General features: G+C 42.5%; 4 protein-coding genes and 1 long non-coding RNA gene across 8 annotated transcripts; 3 read left to right on the top strand and 2 right to left on the bottom strand.

The window, feature by feature from the left end:
- Window positions 1-6,253: 6,253 nt before the first annotated feature.
- On the top strand, window positions 6,254-7,178 carry LOC111947754 (uncharacterized). Of its 2 annotated transcripts, none has more exons than XR_002873687.2 (5): window positions 6,254-6,394; window positions 6,495-6,594; window positions 6,684-6,766; window positions 6,885-6,971; window positions 7,041-7,178. It is a non-coding gene; the product is annotated as an uncharacterized LOC111947754 (long non-coding RNA). The 2 variants fall into 2 exon arrangements; XR_002873686.2 differs by having other exon boundaries at window positions 6,495-6,609.
- Window positions 7,179-8,964: 1,786 nt separating this feature from the next.
- ndufb10 (NADH:ubiquinone oxidoreductase subunit B10) lies at window positions 8,965-10,373 on the top strand. Its single transcript, XM_004071463.5, has 4 exons — window positions 8,965-9,199; window positions 9,477-9,615; window positions 9,961-10,100; window positions 10,235-10,373. The coding sequence occupies exons 1-4, from the start codon at window positions 9,052-9,054 to the stop codon at window positions 10,321-10,323; spliced, it is 516 nt and encodes a 171-aa protein (XP_004071511.1). The 5' UTR covers window positions 8,965-9,051; the 3' UTR covers window positions 10,324-10,373.
- A 358-nt stretch (window positions 10,374-10,731) lies between these two features.
- Window positions 10,732-12,737, bottom strand: rps2 (ribosomal protein S2). 2 transcript variants are annotated; one of them, XM_011478227.4, is made up of 7 exons: window positions 12,602-12,737; window positions 12,188-12,325; window positions 12,010-12,099; window positions 11,689-11,796; window positions 11,281-11,614; window positions 10,941-11,032; window positions 10,732-10,856 (listed from the first exon to the last, which is right to left on the bottom strand). In XM_011478227.4, the coding sequence occupies exons 2-7, from the start codon at window positions 12,320-12,322 to the stop codon at window positions 10,776-10,778; spliced, it is 840 nt and encodes a 279-aa protein (XP_011476529.1). In that variant the 5' UTR covers window positions 12,323-12,325; window positions 12,602-12,737; the 3' UTR covers window positions 10,732-10,775. The 2 variants fall into 2 exon arrangements, with proteins under 2 accessions (XP_011476529.1, XP_078807003.1); XM_078950877.1 differs by lacking the exon at window positions 12,602-12,737 and adding an exon at window positions 12,512-12,564.
- Window positions 12,738-12,784: 47 nt separating this feature from the next.
- rnf151 (ring finger protein 151) lies at window positions 12,785-14,762 on the bottom strand. The gene is made up of 4 exons (XM_004071465.5): window positions 14,625-14,762; window positions 14,169-14,338; window positions 13,981-14,077; window positions 12,785-13,404 (listed from the first exon to the last, which is right to left on the bottom strand). The coding sequence occupies exons 1-4, from the start codon at window positions 14,625-14,627 to the stop codon at window positions 12,937-12,939; spliced, it is 738 nt and encodes a 245-aa protein (XP_004071513.1). The 5' UTR covers window positions 14,628-14,762; the 3' UTR covers window positions 12,785-12,936.
- Window positions 14,763-15,669: 907 nt separating this feature from the next.
- On the top strand, window positions 15,670-24,571 carry tbl3 (transducin beta like 3). Of its 2 annotated transcripts, none has more exons than XM_078950876.1 (23): window positions 15,670-15,864; window positions 16,002-16,053; window positions 16,171-16,266; window positions 16,701-16,748; window positions 16,857-16,998; window positions 17,097-17,181; window positions 17,334-17,504; window positions 17,624-17,699; window positions 17,785-17,881; window positions 17,974-18,191; window positions 19,152-19,293; window positions 19,956-20,014; window positions 20,132-20,238; window positions 20,370-20,499; window positions 21,017-21,256; window positions 21,375-21,445; window positions 21,746-21,902; window positions 22,057-22,115; window positions 22,594-22,697; window positions 23,057-23,128; window positions 23,257-23,415; window positions 23,855-23,948; window positions 24,106-24,571. In XM_078950876.1, exons 1-23 carry the CDS (start codon window positions 15,833-15,835, stop codon window positions 24,479-24,481), a joined length of 2,787 nt encoding a protein of 928 aa, XP_078807002.1. In that variant the 5' UTR covers window positions 15,670-15,832; the 3' UTR covers window positions 24,482-24,571. The 2 variants fall into 2 exon arrangements, with proteins under 2 accessions (XP_078807002.1, XP_023813348.1); XM_023957580.2 differs by having other exon boundaries at window positions 17,974-18,194.
- The last annotated feature ends 1,369 nt before the right edge of the window (window positions 24,572-25,940 follow it).

Here is a 25,940-nt window from a genome sequence, read left to right as displayed (position 1 = left end):
CATGCCTCCTCTGTCAATTGCTGGTTGCTGGCCCCTCTTCAGAAAATGTCCCCCCTCCAAAAACAAATTATTTAGCCTCAATGCAGTAAAAATTAGGGAAAGATATGGGTTAAACTGTGACGTTGTCATTAGGGCGGGTGGTGGCGGACCAAAGGGGGGGGGGGGGCGGTTGGGGGGGCCATGCCTCCTCTGTTAATAGCTGGTTGCTGGCCCCTCTTCAGAAAATGTCCCCCCTCCAAAAACAAATTATTTAGCCTCAATGCAGTAAAAATTAGGGAAAGATATGGGTTAAACTGTGACGTTGTCATTAGGACGGGTGGTGGCGGGCCAAAGGGGAGGGGGGGAGGTATGGGGGGCCATGCCTCCTCTGTTAATAGGTGGTTGCTGGCCCCTCTTCAGAAAATGTCCCCCCCCCCCAAAAAAAATTATTTATTTAGCCTTAATGCAATAAAAAATTAGGTTGAGATATGGGGCAAACTGTGACGTTGTCATTAGGACGGGTGGTGGCGGGCCAAGGGGGGCGGTAGGGGGGTCCATGCCTCCTCTGTCAATTGCTGGTTGCTGGCCCCTCTTCAGAAAATGCCCCCCCCCCAAAAAAAATTATTTATTTAGCCTTAATGCAATAAAAAAATAGGTTGAGATATGGGGTAAACTGTGACGTTGTCATTAGGACGGGTGGTGGTGGGCCAAAAGGGGGGGGTAGGGGGGGCCATGCCTCCTCTGTCAATTGCTGGTTGCTGGCCCCTCTTCAGAAAATGCCCCCCCCCCCCAAAGAAAAAATTTTTTTTTGCGTCAGTGCAATAAAAATTGGGGAGAGAGATGGGGTAAACTGTGACATTGTTATTAGTGTGGGTGGTGGCGGGCCATTGGGGGGGGTGGGGGGGGGCATGCCTCCTCTGTTAGCCTCAATGTAATAAAAAATAGGTTGAGATATGGGGCAAACTGTGACGTTGTCATTAGGACGGGTGGTGGCGGGCCAAGGGGGGCGGTAGGGGGGGCCATGCCTCCTCTGTCAATTGCTGGTTGCTGGCCCCTCTTCAGAATATGTCTTCCCCCTAAAAAAAATTTTTTTTTAGCCTTTATGCAATAAAAAAATAGGTTGAGATATGGGGCAAACTGTGACGTTGTCATTAGGACGGGTGGTGGCGGGCCAAAGGGGGGGGGGGGGGTAGGGGGGGCATGCCTCCTACGTCAATTGCTGGTTGCTGGCCCTTCTTCAGAAAATGCCCCCCCCCCCAAAGAAAAACATTTTTTTTGCGTCAGTGCAATAAAAATTGGGGAAAGTTATAGGATAAACTGTGGCATTGTTATTAGGGCGGGTGGTGGCGGGCCAAAGGGGGGAGGGGCGGTAGGGGGGGCCATGCCTCCTCTGTTAATAGCTGGTTGCTGGCCCCTCTTCAGAAAATGTCCCCCCTCCAAAAAAATTTTTTATTTAGCCTTTATGCAATAAAAAATAGATTGAGATATAGGGGAAACAGTGACGTTGTCATTAGGACGGGTGGTGGCGGGCCAAAAGGGGGGGGGGGTAGGGGGGGCATGCCTCCTCCGTCAATTGCTGGTTGCTGGCCCTTCTTCAGAAAATGCCCCCCCCCCCAAAGAAAAAATTTTTTTTAGCGTCAGTGCAATAAAAATTGGGGAAAGTTATAGGGTAAACTGTGACATTGTTATTAGGGCGGGTGGTGGCGGACCAAAGGGGGGGGGGGGGCGGTTGGGGGGGCCATGCCTCCTCTGTTAATAGCTGGTTGCTGGCCCCTCTTCAGAAAATGTCCCCCCTCCAAAAACAAATTATTTAGCCTCAATGCAATAAAAATTAGGGAAAGATATGGGTTAAACTGTGACGTTGTCATTAGGACGGGTGGTGGCGAGCCAAAGGGGGGGGGGGGTAGGGGGGCATGCCTCCTCCGTCAATTGCTGGTTGCTGGCCCCTCTTCAGAAAATGCCCCCCCCTAAAGAAGAACATTTTTTTAGCGTCAGTGCAATAAAAATTGGGGAAAGTTATAGGATAAACCGTGGCATTGTTATTAGGGCGGGTGGTGGCGGGCCAAAGGGGGGAGGGGCGGTAGGGGGGGCCATGCCTCCTCTGTTAATAGCTGGTTGCTGGCCCCTCTTCAGAAAATGTCCCCCCTCCAAAAAAATTTTTTATTTAGCCTTTATGCAATAAAAAATAGATTGAGATATAGGGGAAACAGTGACGTTGTCATTAGGACGGGTGGTGGCGGGCCAAAAGGGGGGGGGGTAGGGGGGGCATGCCTCCTCCGTCAATTGCTGGTTGCAGGCCCCTCTTCAGAAAATGTCCCCCCTCCAAAAACAAATTATTTAGCCTCAATGCAGTAAAAATTAGGGAAAGATATGGGTTAAACTGTGACGTTGTCATTAGGGCGGGTGGTGGCGGACCAAAGGGGGGGGGGGGGCGGTTGGGGGGGCCATGCCTCCTCTGTTAATAGCTGGTTGCTGGCCCCTCTTCAGAAAATGTCCCCCCTCCAAAAACAAATTATTTAGCCTCAATGCAGTAAAAATTAGGGAAAGATATGGGTTAAACTGTGACGTTGTCATTAGGACGGGTGGTGGCGGGCCAAAGGGGAGGGGGGGAGGTATGGGGGGCCATGCCTCCTCTGTTAATAGGTGGTTGCTGGCCCCTCTTCAGAAAATGTCCCCCCCCCCCAAAAAAAATTATTTATTTAGCCTTAATGCAATAAAAAATTAGGTTGAGATATGGGGCAAACTGTGACGTTGTCATTAGGACGGGTGGTGGCGGGCCAAGGGGGGCGGTAGGGGGGTCCATGCCTCCTCTGTCAATTGCTGGTTGCTGGCCCCTCTTCAGAAAATGTCCCCCCCCCAAAAAAAATTATTTATTTAGCCTTAATGCAATAAAAAAATAGGTTGAGATATGGGGTAAACTGTGACGTTGTCATTAGGACGGGTGGTGGTGGGCCAAAAGGGGGGGGTAGGGGGGGCCATGCCTCCTCTGTCAATTGCTGGTTGCTGGCCCCTCTTCAGAAAATGCCCCCCCCCCCCAAAGAAAAAAATTTTTTTTGCGTCAGTGCAATAAAAATTGGGGAGAGAGATGGGGTAAACTGTGACATTGTTATTAGTGTGGGTGGTGGCGGGCCATTGGGGGGGGTGGGGGGGGACATGCCTCCTCTGTTAGCCTCAATGTAATAAAAAATAGGTTGAGATATGGGGCAAACTGTGACGTTGTCATTAGGACGGGTGGTGGCGGGCCAAGGGGGGCGGTAGGGGGGGCCATGCCTCCTCTGTCAATTGCTGGTTGCTGGCCCCTCTTCAGAAAATGTCCCCCCTCCAAAAACAAATTATTTAGCCTCAATGCAGTAAAAATTAGGGAAAGATATGGGTTAAACTGTGACGTTGTCATTAGGGCGGGTGGTGGCGGACCAAAGGGGGGGGGGGGCGGTTGGGGGGGCCATGCCTCCTCTGTTAATAGCTGGTTGCTGGCCCCTCTTCAGAAAATGTCCCCCCTCCAAAAACAAATTATTTAGCCTCAATGCAGTAAAAATTAGGGAAAGATATGGGTTAAACTGTGACGTTGTCATTAGGACGGGTGGTGGTGGGCCAAAAGGGGGGGGTAGGGGGGGCCATGCCTCCTCTGTCAATTGCTGGTTGCTGGCCCCTCTTCAGAAAATGCCCCCCCCCCCCAAAGAAAAAAATTTTTTTTGCGTCAGTGCAATAAAAATTGGGGAGAGAGATGGGGTAAACTGTGACATTGTTATTAGTGTGGGTGGTGGCGGGCCATTGGGGGGGGTGGGGGGGGGCATGCCTCCTCTGTTAGCCTCAATGTAATAAAAAATAGGTTGAGATATGGGGCAAACTGTGACGTTGTCATTAGGACGGGTGGTGGCGGGCCAAGGGGGGCGGTAGGGGGGGCCATGCCTCCTCTGTCAATTGCTGGTTGCTGGCCCCTCTTCAGAATATGTCTTCCCCCTAAAAAAAATTTTTTTTTAGCCTTTATGCAATAAAAAAATAGGTTGAGATATGGGGCAAACTGTGACGTTGTCATTAGGACGGGTGGTGGCGGGCCAAAGGGGGGGGGGGGGGGTAGGGGGGGCATGCCTCCTACGTCAATTGCTGGTTGCTGGCCCTTCTTCAGAAAATGCCCCCCCCCCCAAAGAAAAACATTTTTTTTGCGTCAGTGCAATAAAAATTGGGGAAAGTTATAGGGTAAACTGTGACATTGTTATTAGGGCGGGTGGTGGCGGGCCAAAGGGGGGGGGGGGGGGGGGGGGGGCATGCCTCCTCTGTCAATTGCTGGTTGCTGGCCCCTCTTCAGAAAATGCCCCCCCCCCCCCCCCCCCCCCCCAAAAGAAAAACTTTTTTTTTTTGCGTCAGTGCAATAAAAATTGGGGAGAGAGATGGGGTAAACTGTGACATTGTTATTAGTGTGGGTGGTGGCGGGCCATGGCGGGCCATTGGGGAGGGTGGGGGGGCATGCCTCCTCTGTTAGCCTCAATGTAATAAAAAATAGGTTGAGATATGGGGCAAACTGTGACGTTGTCATTAGGACGGGTGGTGGCGGGCCAAGGGGGGCGGTAGGGGGGGCCATGCCTCCTCTGTCAATTGCTGGTTTCTGGCCCCTCTTCAGAATATGTCTTCCCCCTAAAAATTTTTTTTTTTTTTAGCGTCAGTGCAATAAAAAGTAGGGAAAGATATGGGGTAAACTGTGACATTGTCATTAGGGCGGGTGGTGGAGGGTCAAGGGGGGGGCGCATACCTCCTTCCTTGGTTTCCGGCCGGTGGGGTGGGTGGAGGGTGAGAGGGTAAGTCATGCTTCCTCTCTCAATTAGTGGTTGCTGGGCCCTCTTCAGACTCCCCCCTTCCCCAAAAACCAAACCAAACAAAAAACAACATTCTTCAGCCTCACTGCATAAAACTAAATGTTAGATTTATGGTCAAATTTTAATATCTGCAAAAAACACAAAATTTCTTGATAAAAATTTTGATTATTTTTGCTTTCTTAAAACATTCAAACAAGACTGAGGCAATTATGCGATAAGGCTAAAGAACTGTTAGTGATCGAGAGACATGTTTTTTTTAAAGTAAGTACAGACATGGAGGAAACTGTGATTTTGCCATTAGGGCGGGTGGTGGAGGGTCAAGGGGGGGGTGCATACCTCCTTCGTTAATTGCTGGTTTCTGGCCCCTCTTCCCAAAAAGCCCCCCCCCCCAAAAAAAGAAAAAAAAACATTCTTTATTCTGCATGCCCTCTGATACAATATCAATGTCGGTCATTAATTTCCTTCAACCAATCAAATTCTGAGTTGGTGTCAGCAGGGCTTTCTAGCAGGCTTAGCCAACGTCTCAGTATTCAGACCTTCTGATTGGACAGAAGTTTCAGGAAAACAGGAAAAATTTCCCAACTGCAGCCTTGCCCAGTTTGACACAGAGCCACGGAGCACTTTTTTATCTGTCTCTGTTTAAAAACAGAGCTGACTGTAATGGATGATTTAGCAAGTAAATCTCCCACTGATCTCCTTTACTTCCTTCATCAGAAAAATCTGAGTAAGAGCACGAGCAGCCGTACAGATTTGTGTGTTTGGAGCTGACCATTCCCGTGTCCACTGCGTCTGTCGAACGGACATTTTTAGCTCTGAAGCAAATTAAAACCTACGCAAAAACACAACTGGACAGACTCGGCCTTAAATTGTGGGATGGCTACATTTCATTTCCCTATTCATTTTCTATGAGCCTTCTCAGGATCACATGGACTTTGAGTTTTTGCCTGCTGTTAACAAAAAATGGCAGAAATTCACAACTTTTTGGGTGGAAAATCCCACAAAACAAGATATTTTGAGGACTAATCTTTATTTTGATAACATTTCTATCGAGAAATTTACCTTTTACTTTCATAATATACATTCATTTAGGCTTACGTGGGTCACATGACAAGTGAGTTTATCTTTTTTCTGGGGAAAACCTCGTAAAAAGGTCTGTTGCAGCTTGATTTACATTTCTAAGGACCGGTGTATGGGTTTCGTGTTCCGTGTTGCTATTGCGGCGATCACTAGTGGAACAGGCTTTGAATGACATTTGAATCAAACAATGTTGAGTTCAGGGACAGGGACGTACCCGGAACACCTCCCCAGTGAGGCATCTCAGGAGGCCCAAGCCCCCTCAACTGGCTCCTCTGGATGTAGAGAAACAGAAGTCTCCACTCAGAGCTCTCTCCAGGTGACTGAGCTTCCTAAACATGTTCCGTGAAGACATATTTGTGAATCCCTTATATTTGCAGAGATGGCTTTCTCCACAGAACGTGCAGTTCTTCTGCTCTGATGTAGTCTACGAGTACTGGCCATATTTGGAGAAGGTTGTGTTCCAGTGTCCTGAGATGCAGGACCTGTTGGACATGTGTCCTATTCAAGCTCCCTCTTGGATGAATGAGGTAAGAAATATCAAAGGCTTATTTCTCATTATTCCTGTTGGGGTTTTTTTTCTAACTCCTTATGACCCAAAAGTTCACAAATATATTTTGTTGAAATGAGGAGGATCTGGGGATGTAATCGAGAAGGGACCACATTAGGGAAAGGGACTGAACCAAGTAAACAGCTTCCTCTCTTCAGCAGACACATGTTCCGAGTACATGTATGTCAAAAGCTGGTAAATACTTATTAAAGATGGATCTTTTTTTGTTTGCTCAGTTTAATACATTGTGATCCTTTCATTCTGCACAGACATCCTCACCGTTCAGGCCGGTGGCTGGAACAAGCCAAAGTCAGAAAAGCTGGACCAAATATTACCAAAATGACACTCCCAGGTAAAAATTTGAGCAGTATTGTAGATATAGGGCCAGCTTGTTTCCTTAATATCACTCTCATGTTGCTGATGAGCAATATTTCTTTATTATTATTCATAAATTAATCTCTTCCCACAAGGATCAATCATAATGACCCGGAAAAAAACATTGAAGGACTTTATCTGAGCATCAGGAAAACAAGTATCAGCTGTGTCAAGAAAATATGGTAGAAAATCTTTTTTATACTTTCTAAAGTTGTTACATAACTGTTCAAGCATAATGTGATGGATTGCAGGTTATGGTGTCATGGTAAAGAACAAAAGGCTTTATGATGTCATGCTGCTGACCAGACTGGGGTTGGTGAAGTCAAGCAGGGCCGCGGATCCTTGAAGAGTTGTTGAAGAGCTCTCCTCCCAGCTTTTGGAAGGTATTGCCCTGCAAAGCCAGGAAGTTTTCTCTTTGTAAATTGCATGAAAGTCCACAGCTTGTAGCACTTGTGTGTTTTTCTCACACAAATGCTATATGAATTAAATGAATTAAATTCTTAGGCAGCACAGAGGCAGTGACAGAGTGAGGCGTGAGGGACTAACTGCCTGCTGAGGAGGAGATTGTTTCAGATCAAATGTCCATTAAAAGCCCCAGCCCCACCCCTAAAAATAGGACTTATATGATGGAAACACTCCTTTCAACTTTGTACCAACAAATTACTTGCAATGGAAAGAGAGATTTTTTTTTTCTGCACCACACTAATGAAGGTTTTTTTCAACCTAAATTTCAACTATTACATATTTTTTAACCTCCATTCAGGTTTCTAAAAAATGTCTCCCTAAACATTTCAGTGCTCACACCTGTGCTAAAGGCATTTTACTTTTTTTCTAAAACGTTTGGCCTTTGATTTGTATGTCCAACGTCTGCAAATGAAACACTGACTTATTAAAATCAATTTAATAAATGTGCAATGCATTTCCACATTTTGTCAGGGTACAGACTACATGTTATGGTTGACCATTTTCTTCAAATTTACATCTAAACAGTTCTATAAACAATCATCTGGACTTGACAATGTTTTACAACAGTCTCCTGAAAACATTGACTGTATCTAAGAACTGGATTGAGTGACCCCTCCTCATTCAGGAAGTCCCAGCTGACTATAAGGAGCCAAAATCCCATAGACTTCTATTGAGAAATAAACAGTTTTTACTCAGTCATTCTTTAGGTCAGAATAAACATTCTTGCTCTGCTACCTTTTTTTTAAACATGTTATTAATAAATCTTGTTTTTCTAATTTGTTTGTAGTGTAAGTTATTAAAGTTATGAACTGCCCAATCTGTTACCTCAAAAGTGTTAAAATACTATGACAGATTTTGTGTAGCCCTCTTTCAAGTGTTAGGGGTGTGGCTGTCCAACAAGCTCACTCATGATTTTGTGACAGTGGAAGACATAGAAACAGTGACTCAGACCGACCAATTATTGCTTACTGACGCCGTCTGGCTGAAAAACGGCGATGTCCACATCGTGAAAAATTTAGTTGGAACAGGAAGCAACTCATGTTCTATGGGTGAAATCACATTCACTCAGTCCAGGGTCCATATACAGTCAATGCCTGAAACCTCAAATGGACAGCTTCACATAGCCCTACATTAATTAAATCAATAGTTATCTTAATTGTTTTGCTAATTTGTCCTATCAATAAAAGACGCTTTTATGTTTTTTATCTTTGTAAACTAAAACTGAAACTAATGAGTTTGTAAAAAAAAAATTGTTTAGTTCAAAACAGATTATTATGTTATCTTTATCTGGTTATTATTGAACACCAGTTTGTTTTAAGAATCTATATGACTCATTATTTTGTTCTTGATAGTTGAGATTTTAAAATCTCAGTTTTATTCTGTATTCTGAACTGTGCTGTATCCTTATATTGTATTGTTATAAATGTCGAATTTATGTATTACATTCTATAAATGTTCAATGAAAAAAAAAAAGGAAATACTCCTCAAAAAGACTCTATTTCCACCTAGAGGATTAACGTTGAATAGCAACTTAAACTTTAACCTTTGCACTTCGACATCTGTTCTATATTTATTTATTTGTAAATACATATATTTATTTAAAAGATTCGTTTTTATTTATTTAATTTTTGATAGTTAAACCACAATACTATAGTATTAATATGCAATGGAGACCTAAGGCGTGATTAAAAAAAACATGACCTCTAGTTGGTTCCTACAACGCATGCGCGATCTCGAAAGGAGACCAGTCGAGGTCGAACTGTAGATTTAATATCGTCTTGGTCAGAATTCAACAAAATGCCCGCAGATTATGACAAGGACGCATATCCGGAGCCTCCGAGAAAGACTCCGGTTGTGGACAAACAGACAGCTTTGCCAAACCCAGCTCTGATTCTGACTAAAGTCTTCTATTACGCAGTTGACTTGCCTGTCACCACATTTAGAGGTAAGCTAACCATGCTAACAAGGATAACTGAGAACACAGCTGATCAGTATGCATGGTGCTAGTCGCTGTGTTTACCCATAGCCCCGATGGTATTTAAGTGTAAATGCAAGAACAAATGTGTTTTCAAACTAAGTGTTGACCCTAACGTTGTAACTTAGCACTGTTATTATGCTAGTTAGCATCATTGTAGAGACAAGAAACCCAAGTAGTGTTGCATGGCCTTACCGGGAGTTTTTAAGCATCCATGATCTCGTAACTTGTTTATTTCTTTACCTAGATGTTGTTGACAGCATTCGGTCGAAAAACAAGTTGGTCTACTACCACCAGAGGTTCCGCCGTGTTCCTGACCTGACTGAGTGCCAGGAGGGAGACTACGTCTGCTGCTACGAGGCAGAGATGCAGTGGCGGAGAGACTAGTGAGTAAAGGACATGTCTACCTGAGGACATGTAAACACTGAAAATTCCAACCTCCCTACCGTGAAGTAAACCAAGTGTGAACCCATCAGCACAAATCAGATATAATTTTAATAAATGCACCAGGCAATGCCAAAAATAAAAGTTGGAGTTATTTTAACCCAATTTTAAAACCCTCTAAGGTAAAACAGCAGGACTTATTGATAATGTATATCACTATCATAAATGAATCAACACTTTGTGATCTTTGGATTCATTGTCTCTGGGTTTTTTTTTTTTTAACTGCTTTTAAATGGTTTGTGTAAAAACTACACGGTGGACCTCTTGCTTTCTGCTGGTCTCTACAGTAAGGTGGATCAGGAGATTGTGAAGGTGGTTCAGGAGCGGATGAAGGCCTGCCAGCAGAGAGAAGGCGACAGCTTCCTGCAGAACTGCGCCAGGGAGATCCAGCAGTTCAACGATGTGACCAAGAACTATCAGTCTCGCTGTAAGCACTGTTATATTTATCTGTAATTGAATCTTTCATTACTATGTAATCTCATTTTTGTATTTCGAAATGGTAATTGTTCAGTTTAATTGCAAACTCTTTTTACATGCGTTTAATTTATGGCCTTTTCTCAGATGGAGACCTGGGCGCATACGCCAGTGGGAGGAAATGCTTAATGAAGCAAAAAGAACGAATGATGGCAGCTCAGGCTCAAAGTGCTTAACAGTTCTGATGTCAAATGTAATAACTGTAAAATAAAGTTTGTGAATAATCTGAGTTGTGCACTTTAATGTGAATTTGGATGCAAATGTTTTACTAATATTTCTCAGGTTCAAAAGATTTACCAATGAGGGAAATGGTAAATGAACCTATCACAACAGGTGCAAAGTAATTCTTTTGGAAGTTAAAATACAGAAAAAAGCCTGAACTAGTCATCTTCAGCTGTCAAAGTTGTTCAGTTTGGAAATTCAGGCTTTTAACCTGAAGGGTAATGGTCATACAATACCAGCAGGTTCCTCCATATGCTAGTATACAACAGCCACTCAGTTAAAGTGGCTGACAAACTTTGATTTAAAAAGACAATCACCACAGCTATTTACTTATGATCTCCAAATAAAAGACAACAAAACAATCATTTTTCCGAACGTTTATTCAACTGTTCTCTGTAGAAAATGTTCAGGAGGTGGCGGCTTGCACTGGCTGGCCTCTCTGCACAGACACCCTGGTGTGAGTCTTGGCCAGATGGTCAGTAAACTCCTATAAAAAGGAAAAAACAAGAAATGTTAGTCACTACTTTACTTTCTGTGAAGCATTGATAAGATATTGTAGTTGTGTACCAACCTGGTACGGAGACTTTGTGAACACAGTCTCCTTCCAGAGATCAGGGGTTAGATAGCTGTAAGTCTTGGAGATTGCATCGAAGGTGGCCTTAGCTGAAGAGGAAAACCGTGATTAGAGACTTAATCTATTGCAAAGATTCAAATATCTTTTTTGGAAAAACTGTTGAGTGCAAAAAAGGGGAACAGAGAAGACCAGCAAAGCATCTTTCTGTCGTGCAAGAACTCATTTCTTTGTCTCCTGATAACGACAACTCCACCACTTCAGAGGTGAAGCTGAGCAGAGCGAGGAGAACACCAGAAATCAAACGTTCACATTTTCCAAGAATCCAGAAGATGCTTACCAAAGTTTCCAAGTGTAGCAGTGCAGCCCCTGGCCGAGGTGTAGCAGTCATCAATACCAGCCATCATGAGCAGCTTTTTGGGCACAGGGGCGGACACGATGCCAGTACCACGGGGAGCCGGGATGAGACGCACCAAAACAGATCCGCAGCGACCGGTGACCTTGCAGGGCACGGTGTGGGGCTTGCCGATTTTGTTACCCCAATAACCTCTCCTGACGGGGACGATTGACAGCTTGGCCAGGATGATGGCTCCACGGATGGCTGTGGCAACCTCTTTGGAGCATTTCACCCCAAGACCCACATGACCGTTGTAGTCGCCAATGGCAACAAAGGCCTGTAGTTCAGGGGGGGCAGGTAGGTTTAGACATCAAACGTGAACATAACAAAACCTGTTTAACCGACACACACCTTGAACCTTGTGCGCTGACCAGCCCTGGTCTGCTTCTGGACAGGCATAATTTTCAACACCTCATCCTTCAAACCAGAACCCAGGAAGAAGTCAATGATCTCAGACTCCTGCAGAGGGAAAAAAAAAGTCACATCCAATAAAAATTCAGAACAAAATTGCAGTCCTGCAGCCCAAAACTGCAACTTTTGTTATCTTTCCCTGGTTTAATATTTCAATGACACAAAGGATGCAATCTGACAACTGTGTACACAGTAATATTTAAGCAGAGGAAACTTGCAAAATACATGCAAGACTACCATGAATGCAGAAATAACCCTTACCTTGATGGGCAGAGAGTACAGATAGATTTCCTCCAGGGATTTGATCTTCATGTCCTTAACCAGGCGACCCAGCTTCGTGACTGGCACCCACTGCCGGAGCACAGAACGCGTTGAAAGCCTCAGTGACAGAAAATGTTACGCTTAACCAACTGGTTACACAAAACGGGAAAATACCGACCTCCTTGTCCTCGGATTTGCCACCCCGAGCACCGCGGCCCCTGCCACGGCCTCTGCCGCGTCCGCGGCCCCGACCACGGCCGCCAGCGCCGAAACCTCCGCGAAAACCTCCTCTACCACCGGCGTCGTCCGCCATTTGCTAGTCACAGACAACATTTATAATAAACAATTTTGTTGCTAACTTAAAGAGTTTTACTAAACGTTTCACTAGCCACGACTACCGCCATGTTCATTGTGTACATCATATATGTCCGATATTAGTGATTCTACGAACATCTAACGTTAAATATGCAGACATTTCAAGAGTATAATATGTAAATATTACTCTGTGTGAAAAATAAATATCCGTAAGACAAAGATGCGTTTGATAAACGTGGATTTCTAGCCAGCATCAATGGAAGCACGATTGACTTACGTGATGATTTGGACAGGAAGAAGGCCTGTTCAAGGCTCAGCCGGGTTTTGTCAAACGACGTTCTCGCGATATTTGCGTTAATGCAAAAGTTGCTCTTTACTGCCACCTTTTGGTCGGCTTTGCAAGAACATGATCTGCACCTTACGTTATGAATAAGACTGGAATAAGACAAGGAAAGGAAAGTTGTGATTTTGAAAACTTTATTTACATAATAAAAATAAACTAAAATATTAGATATATATCAGTAAATTCACTCATTTTAACGCAATCACCTTTTTTTTAAATTAAATCACACTTAGAGATTGATGGAGAAAAGCAATAACAGGCTGACACCCTCAGTAATTCCTGTTGCCACTTGGGGTCCCATTAGAACTGCCACTGCTCTCACCTTGTTCATCCTCCTCCACCTCATACAGATCATCCATCCCCTCCAGGCTCTCACAGATGAGCCCCAGCTGTCTTTTCATGTGGGCCATTGTGCTTTGCATCCTCTTCATCTTCCTCTGTAGTGCTGCAGCGATTGCCCTGTGGTTCCTCTGCTTGACTTCGTACTCTTGTCTCAGCTGCTTATAACAGTTGTGCTGAGATTGGGTGCGGTGGGAGAGTATTGCACCACAGCCCATGTTGCAGGGCTGACTCCAGTGCTCGCAGTGGCGTGCATGAGTCTCCAGGTCTCTGCGGAGAAGCTGTGCCCTGCATCCCTGGTATGGGCAGGGGATGAGCTCATACAGGCAACTCAAGCTGTGGCAGTATTGTTCTGAGAGGGAGAAAGTCTCTGCACAGCCCCGAATCTCATTTGTGCACTGCAATAACATAAAAATATAAAAGAAATATGAAAAGAGAGATATAAAACACATCAAGCACAGTAAGGGAGTCTTAATCACGGTGAATGAGGCATCCTATTTTCGCTAAAATTTACATTATTTGTCAAATTGTTATTTTATTTTTTTATTTCAACTGATTGAGTGATGGATTTGGGGGGTAAACTAGGTTCAAATCGCAATCCTCATATCAGATGTATGTGATTTATAGTTTATCAATTTCTAAAATCAATTAATAAAAGTTCCTTTAAAGCAATTTTAGGCCGTTTTTAAGGCAGAAAAAGCTTTTTTTGCATTTCTAAAATAACAATTCATAAAATTACTAGTAAAATTTTCATGCTGGATTAGTTTAAACCATTAGTTTAAACCATTTTTATCACTACGTAAACTCTGACTTAAAGTTTTAAAATAATATATGCACCAATACATATGAACATACACACAATCATATATTTGTTTTAAAAAACTGAATGGTGAACATGTAGATTGAAATAGAATAGATTAAGCACTTAGGCAGTGATACCCAGCGCCGCTCTTCAGTTTTCTTTCACGTCCTACCTTGATCTTCATGCGACCAATGGATTTGCTCAGCTTGAACATGACAAAGATCAAACTCGGATTGACCGGATTTCTGCAGCAGGGGCAGGTCTGCTGTCTGGATGAAACAGGACGAAACAGTCAATTTCTTTATACAAGTGAGCACCATCCAGCAGCTGCTGTGTGATCGGTGACATAATATTTAGAACCTTTTTAGCCACTGTAGGATGCATTTCTTGCAGAAGATGTGGTGGCACGCAGCTCGCACTGGACATCTGAGGACTCCTTGGCAAATAGTGCAGATCAGATCGTAGTCTGGGGGGTCCACAAACATGTCCACATCGTAGCCCCCACTTTGTCCTGACACTTCTGGGTCTGCCTGGATTAAATAGAAAAACCATATTTATTTAGATCTTAATTATGTCTTTAAATCGTTTGTTTTTAAAGTCTTAAAGAGTGAAATGTGGAAGCTTTGGTCATCACCATCCACAACCCTAAATGTTTTCAGCAAAGGACAACAAAAAAGTTGTTCTGGAAAGTCACATGTGTTCAATAGGTTTTTTTTCCCCTTCCTCACTGAGAGTTTGTATAAAACTGACCATAAACGTGTGTAATAATTAAAAATATATAAACAGAAAAAGGACATAAATATGCAACCAACTCACCATTACAATCTGCTTCCCTCACGGTGTTGCCATTGTCGGCTGTGTTGTTACTCCATATCGATGTCCCACATGTCACCAACAGCACACACACACCCGCGTTATCAATGCAGCTCACACACGAACATTCCTGACCGGCCGTGAAGAGGCACGCGCCTGGTGACGTCACGCTCAGGAGTGGAGCGGCATAATGGCGATCATCACAGAGGAGAGTCCTTTCCCTGGTTTTCCAGCATCAGAGTCGAGCAAAGTGTAGAGCAAAGTGTAGCAGGAAGCAACGTCAAACACGTGTCAATTAATACAAACTTGCATTTAAAAGAGAAAGTTAAAACAACAAAATATAGTTTTTTATGTTTATAAAAGTGGTTTTGATGAATAATTTTTATATTCAAAAAACACTTATTTATTTATTAATTTAGAGAAAATTTGGTTTGTGTAGACAGTTTTTTTTAAATCCATTTTTTTATCTTCAAAATTAAATTAAACAAGTTTTCCACTAACGACAAATTAGCCCACTAATTTTCTTTCTGTCCTGAATCAATGTTTTATAAAAGCTAATCTAAAAAAAATGTTTTTAAAACGTTAAACTCGTGTAAGTCTTCACTTGAACTCTGAGGTATCCTATTTTCAGTGGTTGTCAAATAGACGTATGTGCTGACAATGACTCTTTTAGAATTATATGTTCAGATTTTAATTCTTCCCCCAAGAATCACATCTTCCCCCCAAACACTTTCGCTTTTGGTAGACTGGTAATTTTCTCTTGTCTTGCTCTTTGGAAAATTTACAAAATAGGTTTGACCTGGCATAAGTTTGAGGTATTTCTTAAGTATTAATATTTTTGCTGGGGTAGAAATTTAATTAATCAAATACTTTGTTTCCATTTGTGATTCTATTGTTTTCTTTTCTATTGAAGTTTATATTGAGATTCATGTCTTATTTGTTATACTAGGGCTTTTATATTGCATTTTTGGTTTTATTTTCTTACTTTTTAATATTAAAAAAATACACGAACAAACAAATAAAAACAAAAACCCTCGTAAGAACAGCTGACCAATCACAGCTCCGTACCCTGTGACGCAAAATGTGTGCGACTCGTCCAATTAACATGAGGGAGAAGTGTGTTTTTTCCAGTCACCGTGTGAGATGAGAAATAAAGGATTTTCTTTTATTAATACAAACTTCTTCATGCTTTCTCGTCTCTAGGAAGCAAAATGGCGAACACAAACCTTCGATTTAAAACCAAGTAAGTGTTTGAACTTCATTTGTGGGTATTTTACCTGGTGTGTTGCTGGCTAATAGCACTAGTAGCGACCCTAAGCGTCATGATGTGTGGAGGCGAGTTTTACCACTTACACAGTTTTTCATCTTTCTCTTTTTCAGTTATGCTGTGTCGAGCAAAATTGAACCTTTTTACAAAGGAGGGAAAGTTCAGGTATGTGAACTGAAATGAAGAGTAATCACATGACAGAGTCTTACACCTTAAATTTAAAAGAAGGAACATTTTAGTAAGCTTGTTCTCGAGACTAACTTGAGTGTTTTTTCCCCTCAGATCAGCAACGATGAACAATACATTTTTTGCACATGTGGATCACGTGTCAATATTTTGGAGATCAGCACAGGCAAGATTGTCCACTGTGTAGAACATGTGAGTTTGCTTTTTCTGAGCTTTAGTTTTAATTATTTCCTAAATAGGGTTAGGTTTCGCTACCAAATACAATTCAGTTTTGATTTATAAGTTATTCAGATTTACGAATAAACAAAGTTTGATTAGGTAGTTTGTTTGTTTTTTAGTTTTCCCCAAATCAATTTTTAAAATCAGTTTTCATTAAGCTGACATTTAAATCTAACATTCAAAACTTTAAAAAAAAGTTTTATTTTAACAAACACAACAAAAGCTTTGAAGGAAAATTATAATCTAAAAAGAGATTTCATAAATGAAATAAAAACATTTTTCAAAAGTGATTCTACATGTATTTATATTTAAACCCAGCCCTATCCTTATGTGTCAATCATAAAGTCCTTCAAAATAATTTATCTTATTATTCACTTTTTTCAACAATAGTCTTATTCTGCTTGCAGGATGATCAGGAGGACATCACATCATTTGCAGTGAGCTCTGATGATGAGGTATAGAAAAAACATAATGTCTAATTCATGTCAACTATGCAAGGTTAAGTTTTTTTTGTGTGCATCTATTTGTTTAATGATTTTACTTTAAATTGTTTCTAATTACAGCTGCTGGTAACAGCGAGTAGGGCTTTGTTGTTGAAGCAGTGGGATTGGAGGCGCGCTAGTTGCACTCGGTCCTGGAGGGCCATTCACACTGTTCCTGTGGCTAGCATGACCTTTGACTCCAGCTCGACTCTCCTGGCTACAGGTCAGCTTTCACTTTACTGATGTCTGTCACATCAGTTCAGTTTTGCTGAGCTTTCATAATTCCAAATTTTCCTTTTTTTGTTTGGTTTTGTCTTTCAGGTGGCTGTGATGGTACTATAAAGCTATGGGATGTTGTGAAGCAGTACTGCACTCACAACCTCAAAGGATCATCTGGTGTTGTTCAGTAAGGAGGCTTAGCTTTCCGTTTGTTTAGATCTAGCAATAAGGAGTTTTGCATTGATATAGTATTGAGTCAGAGTTGAGGTGTTGATGTAATGGAACGTTTTGCATTTTCCTAAAGCCTAACCAGTATTTATTTGTGTTGTTTTTGTGCAGTCTGGTTCAGTTTCACCCAGACATCAGCCGGCTGCAGCTTTTCTCCTCCTCCCTGGACTGTGGCATTCGCATGTGGGACCTGCGCTCCAGTCAGTGTGTGTGTGTGCTGCAGAGCCACTACAGCTCCGTCACCTCCCTCAGCTTCAGCGCTGATGGTGGCACCATGGTCAGGTACGGTTCGCACTTCAAGTTTAAAGCATTTTTAATGCTTCTTCTTTTCTTTTTTTTTTAAATAAAAAGCATTGGATTAAAGCTTTTTGACTCAACGGTATCCTGATCTGCACTTGTAGTTCTGGAAGAGACAAGATCTGTACAGTGTGGGACCTCAATACTCGCCAAGCGAAAAGAACTGTTCCTATTTATGAGGTAGGATTTTTTAAATAGTAGAAAAATTCACTGGAAAAATAATTTCCCACTTTTTTGAAAACATATTTTACGTCTTCTTTCCCAGGCTGTTGAGGGAGTTGTACTTCTTCCCAAAGATGCAGACTTATCACAGCTGGGAGTGAAGAGCAAAGACTCGCACTTCATCACCGCTGGAAGCAAAGGTTTAACACTTGAGATTCTTTGTACTGCTCATTTTGTATGGAGCTTTTAATATCTGGTTGCAAACAGTTTCCTGTTTCGTTCGACCTGTAAGGGATTCTCAGAGTGTGGCATGCAAGCACAGCTCGTTGTGTCTACACCCAGAAGGCCCCCTCCACCCTCAGCTCTGCCACAGGGGAAGCTGAAGACCAGGATGACAACCCTTTCGGTCTGACGCATCTGTTTTACCTGCCCGCCTCCCACAGAGTGGCCACAGTCACTGCAGAACATAACATCCTTCTCTACCAGCTGCCAGGACTCACCACACAGCAGCAGGTAAGTGTTTATTTAGGAGAGCTTTGCTTCAGCCAAGCTGTAGTATTTCCTCTATTTGTAGCAATAGTTTTGGCTTTATTGTTGTTAAAGGAAACCAAGTGGTAGCTCTTATTGTTAATTCATGTCTTATAAGCAGGGTTGGAGTATAAAGGCTCAAAGCCATTTAATAAGCGACATTACCTCCGGGTCTTGTCTCCACAGCTCTGAAAAGTTGCATAAATTCAGTATAACATGACATAACGCAACAATGCACAAATAAACAAAACACAATACAGCTTAACACTTCAAAGTTAAGTACATAAAAGGAGGCTCTTTTTTTTAGGTAATTAAAATGTATTTAACCTTTTGGCATTCAGAGCGAACAGCAAAGTAAGCATCTCATCGTACAGGGAAACCTGTTTCCTTACTGTACATGTGACAATAAATGCTGTTGAATCCTGTCAATTGACCACATTTGGCGTTTTGAGTAGAGACTCATCAGCTGTAGTCTAGTTCAGAGTGAAACTAGAGTTTTGTTACAGGTTGTTGGAGTTTCCAAATATTAAACATAAACTTGCAGTGAAGATGTGACAGTTAACAAATACAGATGTACAAACGTATTTTAACTCCAAATCCTAATTAAATTAAGGTTCATCTTCCTATTCACTCGTCACTCTTGGTTGTTCTTCTTGAGGAAATGTTATATGAATTTAACCCTGAAGAACCTAAGAGCAATTTTCCTCTGTACTTTAAAATTTAATTTTTACATATTTGTGGTTGTTCATTTTGTTTGGCAGCAATTTACAGTAGCTAAATAATAAATCAAAAAAAAAAAATAATATATAAAAAAAGCAAAAATATTTCCTGACATCTTGATTTGAATCAAGAGATGTTTTAGTTTCTCCCTTCTTGCAATAAATCCCATCTAGTGCATCTTCAGAGTAGTTTCATCTTAAATGTTCTCCTTCTCTCCTGCAGTTTGTGGGTTACAGTGACGAGGTGCTGGACGTGAAGTTCCTGGGTAAGAACGACAGTCACATTGTGGTGGCCACAAACAGCAGCCAGCTGAAGGTGTTTGAGCTGCTCACCAACAGCTGTCAGATCCTCTTCGGTCATACAGGTGAGTCACCAGCAGAGGGCGCCACGTTTCCATCATTGAAACAACCGGTACACGGTTTTTGTCTTTTTCACTGGCAACTCAAAACTCTTTGAGGCAAGAAGTCCAGCACCAACTCAGTGGCCAGAAATTGTCTTAATTATTTGAAGAATTTTTTTTTAAAAAGTTGCACGGTGGAGCAGTGGTCAGCGCTCTTGCCTTATAGCAAGAAGTCCCTGGTTCAAGTCCCGGCCGGGGGACCTGAACCAGGAAATCAATGGGGGACCTTTCTGTGTGGAGTTTGCATGTTCTCCCTGTGCATGCGTGGGTTCTCTCCGGGGTCTCCGGCTTCCTCCCACCATCCAAAAACATGCTTCAGAGGTCAAATGGCAACTCTAAATTGTCCCTAGGGTGTGACTGAGAGTGAATGTGTGTGATTGCGGCCCTGCGACAGACTGGCGAGCAGTCCAGAGCGTCCCCTGCCTTCGCCCACAAGTGGCCAGGATAGGCCCCAGCAGCCCTGTGACACTGAAAGGGATAAAACGATAGAAAATGAATGAATGAAAACAAATTCATGTCGATGTTTTCATGCCACCAGTTACACAACTTTATTGAACCTCGAACTGTAAAATTGAAGGTTGCCGATCAGGTTGGACCAATGTTTACCTCCTTATTGTCTTTCACAGATACTGTCCTCACCTTGGATGTTTTCAAAAAAGGCTTTCTCTTTGCAAGCTGTGCAAAGGTAAACAATTTTGGGTGTATCCCACCCTGACCCAACCCCCCCCCCCCCCCCCCCCCCCCCCCCCCCAATCGAAATAATCTAGTGTTTTCACATGGACATATTTGTGCTCATCTTCAGGACAGGTCGGTGCGTGTGTGGCAGATGGACAGCGACAGCGGTCAGGTGTGCTGTGTGGCCCAGGGCACCAGCCACACCAATGCTGTAGGATCCATCAGCTGCTCCAGGTAGCACGCCAAATTCCCTGTCGTCTGATCTTTGCCTTCATCTGATTAATGTTTGGACCGGGAGAACTTTGGATCGATTGGAGGGCATCAGAGTTTCTGTGAGCGTTAATCACCCTGCTGTTTGTCCACAGGATGAAAGCCTCTTTTGTTGCGACTGGCAGTCAGGACTGCACCGTGAAAGTGTGGGACCTGCCTCCAGACCTGTCCTCTGAAGATATTTGTCAGCTGACACCCCGCACCACAGAGAAGGCTCACGATAAGGTAGATAAACAAAAGGTTCACAGCGGAGGGAAAAAAAGCAATGATGGAGGGATGAATGTGGTTCAGCGAAGCAGATGTCCTCCCTTATTCATCACATTGAATAAATGCATCTGATTGTCAAAGCACCTAATTTTTGTTTTAAATCTGCGATAAACTTTGATGTTAAAATGCTATACTGGGTGTACAAGATGTCCAGATTGATGTCACACTGTGACTGATCAATTTTTGCTTGTCTCTGGCTTCCTTTTTTGAGAAAATTCTAAAACATGTCTGCTTCCAGTAAGCCTGAACCAAAAGAACAGAAGCATTTTTTCATGTTTGTCTGGTTGCTTCCTGCTGCTCTCAGACCGCACAGATTGACATTCCTGTGGAAATTCCTAATCTAACTAGAAAGGGATGAGTCAGATGTAACCCAGACTCACCTGTATCCACTTTTATCATTTCCTTTTTTATTTAAATATTCCCAGCCTCCTATTTACTTTGATTTACAGTATTCTCACATGTTTTTTTCCCTCAGGACGTAAACAGTGTTGCAGTGTCACCTAACGACAAGCTCCTGGCCTCGGGTTCTCAGGACCGCACAGCCAGGTTGTGGTCTTTAGCGGTAGACGGGAACATTTCCCTCCTGGGGGTGTTTCGCGGCCACCGCCGTGGCATTTGGAGCGTCTGCTTCTCTCCTGTCGACCAGGTTCTGGCCACCTCTTCTGCAGACGGAACCACCAAGCTGTGGAGCCTGCAGGACTTCAGCTGTCTCAAGGTGGGGTCACGGCGTGGACAGAGACCTCAAGTTTATTTTTTTCTATGGCATGTTGCTTCTAACTAAACTTGAGATTAAAATGTCTTTTGTTTTTTGTTATCATTTGGGGAACATTAAGACATTTGAAGGCCATGATGCTTCAGTACTTAAGTGCATCTTTGTGAGCCGTGGCACTCAGCTGCTGACCAGGTAAATGCAAACAAAATATGAAGTCCACAGATTTACGGTTTACATTATGCTAAACTGTCTTTACATGGGTTAAGATCGTAAATCATTTACAGAAATTGATGTAAAAAGCTGTTCCTTAAAACTCAGTTCACCAAATACATATATTTTGGTTAATGTCAGGTATTTTTACAAAGATTTGCCTGCTTTTGTTTACTTTAAGGTCCTTTGTTACAGTTTTGAAGCTAACTGAATGAAGGGCCGAGGTTTGGATGTACCAGTGAAGTCTTTATTTTTCCTACTCCTTGTAATCACTGCTTTTAGTGGCTCAGATGGTTTGGTAAAGTTGTGGACCATAAAGACCAATGAGTGTGTGAAGACCCTGGACGCCCACCAGGACAAAGTGTGGGGTCTCCACGCCAGTCGCAAGGACGACAAGATGGTGACCGCCTCGGCAGACTCCAACATCACAGTGTGGGCCGTAAGTGAGATTAGCATTGTCGGTTTTATATTTAGATGGTATTTAGTGCTTATTTTTGGGGGGGGTAAAAGTTTCAAAACTGTTTTTTTCTTGTTTGTTGTTCTGTGGTATCTGAAAGCACACAGGACATAACTAATAAGCTTTGTGCCAACAGGATGTGACGGAGGCAGAGCTGGCAGAGGAGCAGGCCAAGCAGGAAGATCAAATCCTGAAGTGTGTTAAGCCAGTCCTTTATGGTTTTGAAACTTGAACGTCATGGTTTAGGCCGTCACCGTCCATTACGGCTTCCTTTGTCTGCATCTGCTTTGTCAGGATGAAAACCCAGTTAGTGGAATGTAAAGAGTGTCGTTGCTTTTTCCTTTATGGTCATGGCTACTATCAAAATGTTAAATACTTTTGGTGCGTCCTTGCACGTCACTATGGCAATCTGAAATGACAATCTTTTGTATTTGAATTTAGGTTTAGTCACCAGGAAGCTGGATTGCCTTAAAAATAGTAACTTTGGGTGGTTTGAGTTCACTAGATGCCAAAAGATTAGCTTGATGGATTCAGAAAATGCTGACAATGTGAGTTAGATGCTAGTTAGATGAGCAATCTTTATTGTTAAGTTAACATGGTGAGTAGAATAAGTGCACATGTTGGTTTTTATGCCACTGTGTGTGAAAATGCCCCTTTGTGTTTGTGCATGAAGGCAGCAGGAGTTGTCCAACCTTCTCCATGAGAAGAAGTACCTTAAGGCTCTGGGTCTGGCCATCTCGCTGGATCAGCCTCACACAGCGCTCACAGTTATCAAAGGTAGGGTTTCCTGCAGTCTGCACTGCATTTTTTTCTCTTCCTGGCCTTCTGCCAGTCTGCCGTCTCTCGTTCTGCACGAACGCTCACTCAAGCATTGAGGTGTAAATGGCACGACTCTACACTCCTTTTTTCCTTCTCTCAACAGCAAAGTCACACACAATAAGTACAGTCTTTGGAACAATAAGTGTTGTTGCACATCTTATTCTGACTGAAGCTTTTGACATAGGGTGGCTGGAAAACCAGAGTGGAGGCTGGTTAAAACAGACAGGAATGCAAGTTTAAATGTCAGGCAGGGTTGTAAAATAATCAATAGTTACTTAGTGAAGTTAAGCAAAGGTTTTTGTTGTTTTTGCTTCTAGCTATTCGTAGCGGGGAAGATCGCTGCGAGCTGCTGGAGAAAACTTTACTGAAGCTGCGTGTCGATCAAAAAGGTAGCTTTCAAACTGGATTTATGTCCCTAAGAACAAAAAGGTTCAAGAATGTGAAAAATCATAATTGAGATCAAATTTGTTCAGGGAGAATGCTGCTTTTTGCTTGACGTTTGGCTTTGCTCCATCAGAGTCGCTCCTGCGGTTCTGCGTGGTGTGGAACACCAACGCCAGGAACTGTCTGGATGCTCAGGCTGTCCTCCAGGTGCTCCTCACACACATGCCGCCCGAGGAGCTGCTGCAGTACCAGGGGGCCCGGACCCACCTGGAGGGTCTCATCCCATACACAGGTCAGCAGCGTGGAGGGCGGGGCTTCCCGTACCCAAGTGCAGGAAGAGCATGTCAGCAAATTACAAGAACACATTCCACGTACATTTCCACCTTAACTTTGGTTATGTAATAATTTATGCCTGTTACTTAAAAGTCTCACAGTCAAACGATCTAATCATAGCAATTTAGCCTCAGGGAAGTTTGATAAATACACTGAATACTGAATCTGATGACTAGAAATACTTTTGTGACAGTTTTTTTGCTCAGATTTCCTTTTGCAATTAGTGCAGGGATTCTCCCCACAATGCAAATCAAAACGTACATTTATAAAAAACGTTATAACTCAGGCCAAATCATCAAAGTCGCTCATATTTGTTTGTATCTGTAAGTGGATGTAGTTTTAGTCGTGGTAGATGAGTGAAAGATGAAATCATTTGATGGTACTTCTTTGTCCTGCAGAGAGACACATGCAGAGAATCGGCCGCCTGCTGCAGGCGTCCATGTTCCTCAACTACATGTGGCAAAAAATGAGGGTGGCTGGAGGACCGACAAGGTGGGATATTGTTCGGAGATTGTCTCTGTGTGGCTCTGAGAGGGACAACCAACTTGTAGTTTTTGCTTCTTTAATTAGAATCTGTATGGTGCATTGTTTGGAACTTTTGTCTCGATAAAGTTTTATATATCTTTTTCTTTTATTTGATCAATTCCAGCATGAGCAACGATGAAGAAATGGACACGACTCCTCTTGGACAGAGCCAGACTGTCTTCTACGTCGACAAAGACAAAGGATCAGGCAGCGCTCGTGATGAACAAAATCAAGAGGAGGACAGTGACAGCGGCGCTGACGAGGATCCAAACAGCCATATGGATGATGAAGATGATGAAGAAGAAGTCAGCTCTGCCAGGAAAGCATCTACCAACACACAGGGAGTGGAAAAGAAGAAAAGAAATGGCCTCCAGCTTCCTGAAAGCGACGACAGCTCAGAGGAGGGTATCCCGGAAGATAATGCAACAACTTCTGGAACTGTAGAAGTGATAAAGAAGCTCAGGGTTTTTCCCAGCACACACCCCCAGATTGTCAGCTGATGGATCCTAGCAGAACCTAGATTCAGATAAAAACCTTTTGATGTTTTTTCACCTTGATATAGCAGATTAAAGCTTTTTCTGTAAAAATGATCATAGTGACTTCCTTGTTGTCCTATTCTAATTCGTCTTGTACATATAAACAAAGACAATCTTCCTTCTTTTATTTTTCAAAAATAATCTCTCACAACAATAGCTGAAAGAGTCTGAAGGGACAGATTGGAGGAAGAAACGGTTGCTGAACGTGTGGCAGAATGCCAGGGTTTTTAACTTCCTGTAACTACCTGCATGTATTTTAAATATGTCAAAACTTTGTCTTCATACAAAATATGTTGTGCAAGCACAGATTATCTTCTGTTCTTTATACAAAATTTCTAATAAATAGCACAAAACAATCATATTGGGATTTTAAGTTAGGATTATTAAAATCAAAGATAACTGCAAAAGTCAGTCTATGTGAGTCAAAAGGCGATTTTATTTAGGTTTTTCTTAATTAAAGAAGCCAAAATAGAAATCCGTCTAGAGTATAAAACCTTTTATAGCTATTACCTGCAATTTTTTTCTCCAGTTCAACCAGTTTTTTATGTAACAAATAGTTGTCAATAAAAGCACCTCTTTGAATTCTTGTTCTGGTTTACTGCTGAGGGCAAAGTTGCTTCAGTTGAAGCCAACCTGCATATTTCCTTGTGTCAAACTATTTTTTTTTTTTTGAGTTTAGGCTTGACTTGCAGTGATTCAAATTCAAGTTATCTTGTTAGAACTTCTTGTGGTGGAGTTTGAGGTAGCTTGAGTTCAGTCGTTAAGGAAGTCGGTTTCAGTCTTTGTCTTACTTTTTTACAAGATCTGATTCTGAAACTTAAGGAATATTTTACTTGAGCCATAATAGCTCAACTTTTGGAAAATATCAGAAGAATCATCAGAACTCTTGCCATACTGTAACCCTTGTGCTATCCTAGGCACTTTAACATTGGGAGTTGGGTCATCTAGACCCACTAGACAGTGCTCTGAACCTTTTTTCTTCAATGATTTGTGATCTTCAGGGAAGGGAGAACACGTCAATGTAAGGGTGGAGTCATCTAAGATAGCACAAGGGTTAAAGATTTATCATTAGCCATTATCATTTATTTAACTTCATTTACAAATAGTTTAAAGTAATGTAATCCATGAAGTCAATATTTTTAACCCTTGTGCTATCGTAGTTGACCCCACCCTCACATTGACGTGTTCTCCCTACCATGACAAAGGTGGAAAGATTTCATGTAATTCATGGACACCAGTGAAGATCACAAATCATTGAAGAAAAAAGGTTCACAGCACTGTCTAGTGGGTCTAGATGACCCGACTGCCAATGTTAAAGGGCCCAGGATAGCTCAAGGGTTAATATATTTGCAGCAATGTTTAGCTGGTTCACAGTTCCTGCTCATCAGTTTGTATCCCAATCTCCCTCTGCTTTCTCAGATGT

Source organism: Oryzias latipes, chromosome 8 (genome assembly GCF_053564925.1).
Source record: "Oryzias latipes strain Hd-rR chromosome 8, Olatipes_Hd-rR_3.1".
In the NCBI taxonomy this organism is placed as follows: domain Eukaryota; kingdom Metazoa; phylum Chordata; class Actinopteri; order Beloniformes; family Adrianichthyidae; genus Oryzias; species Oryzias latipes.
Note: the sequence above shows the minus strand (reverse complement) of the source record. Positions and strands in the feature narration are given on the sequence as shown.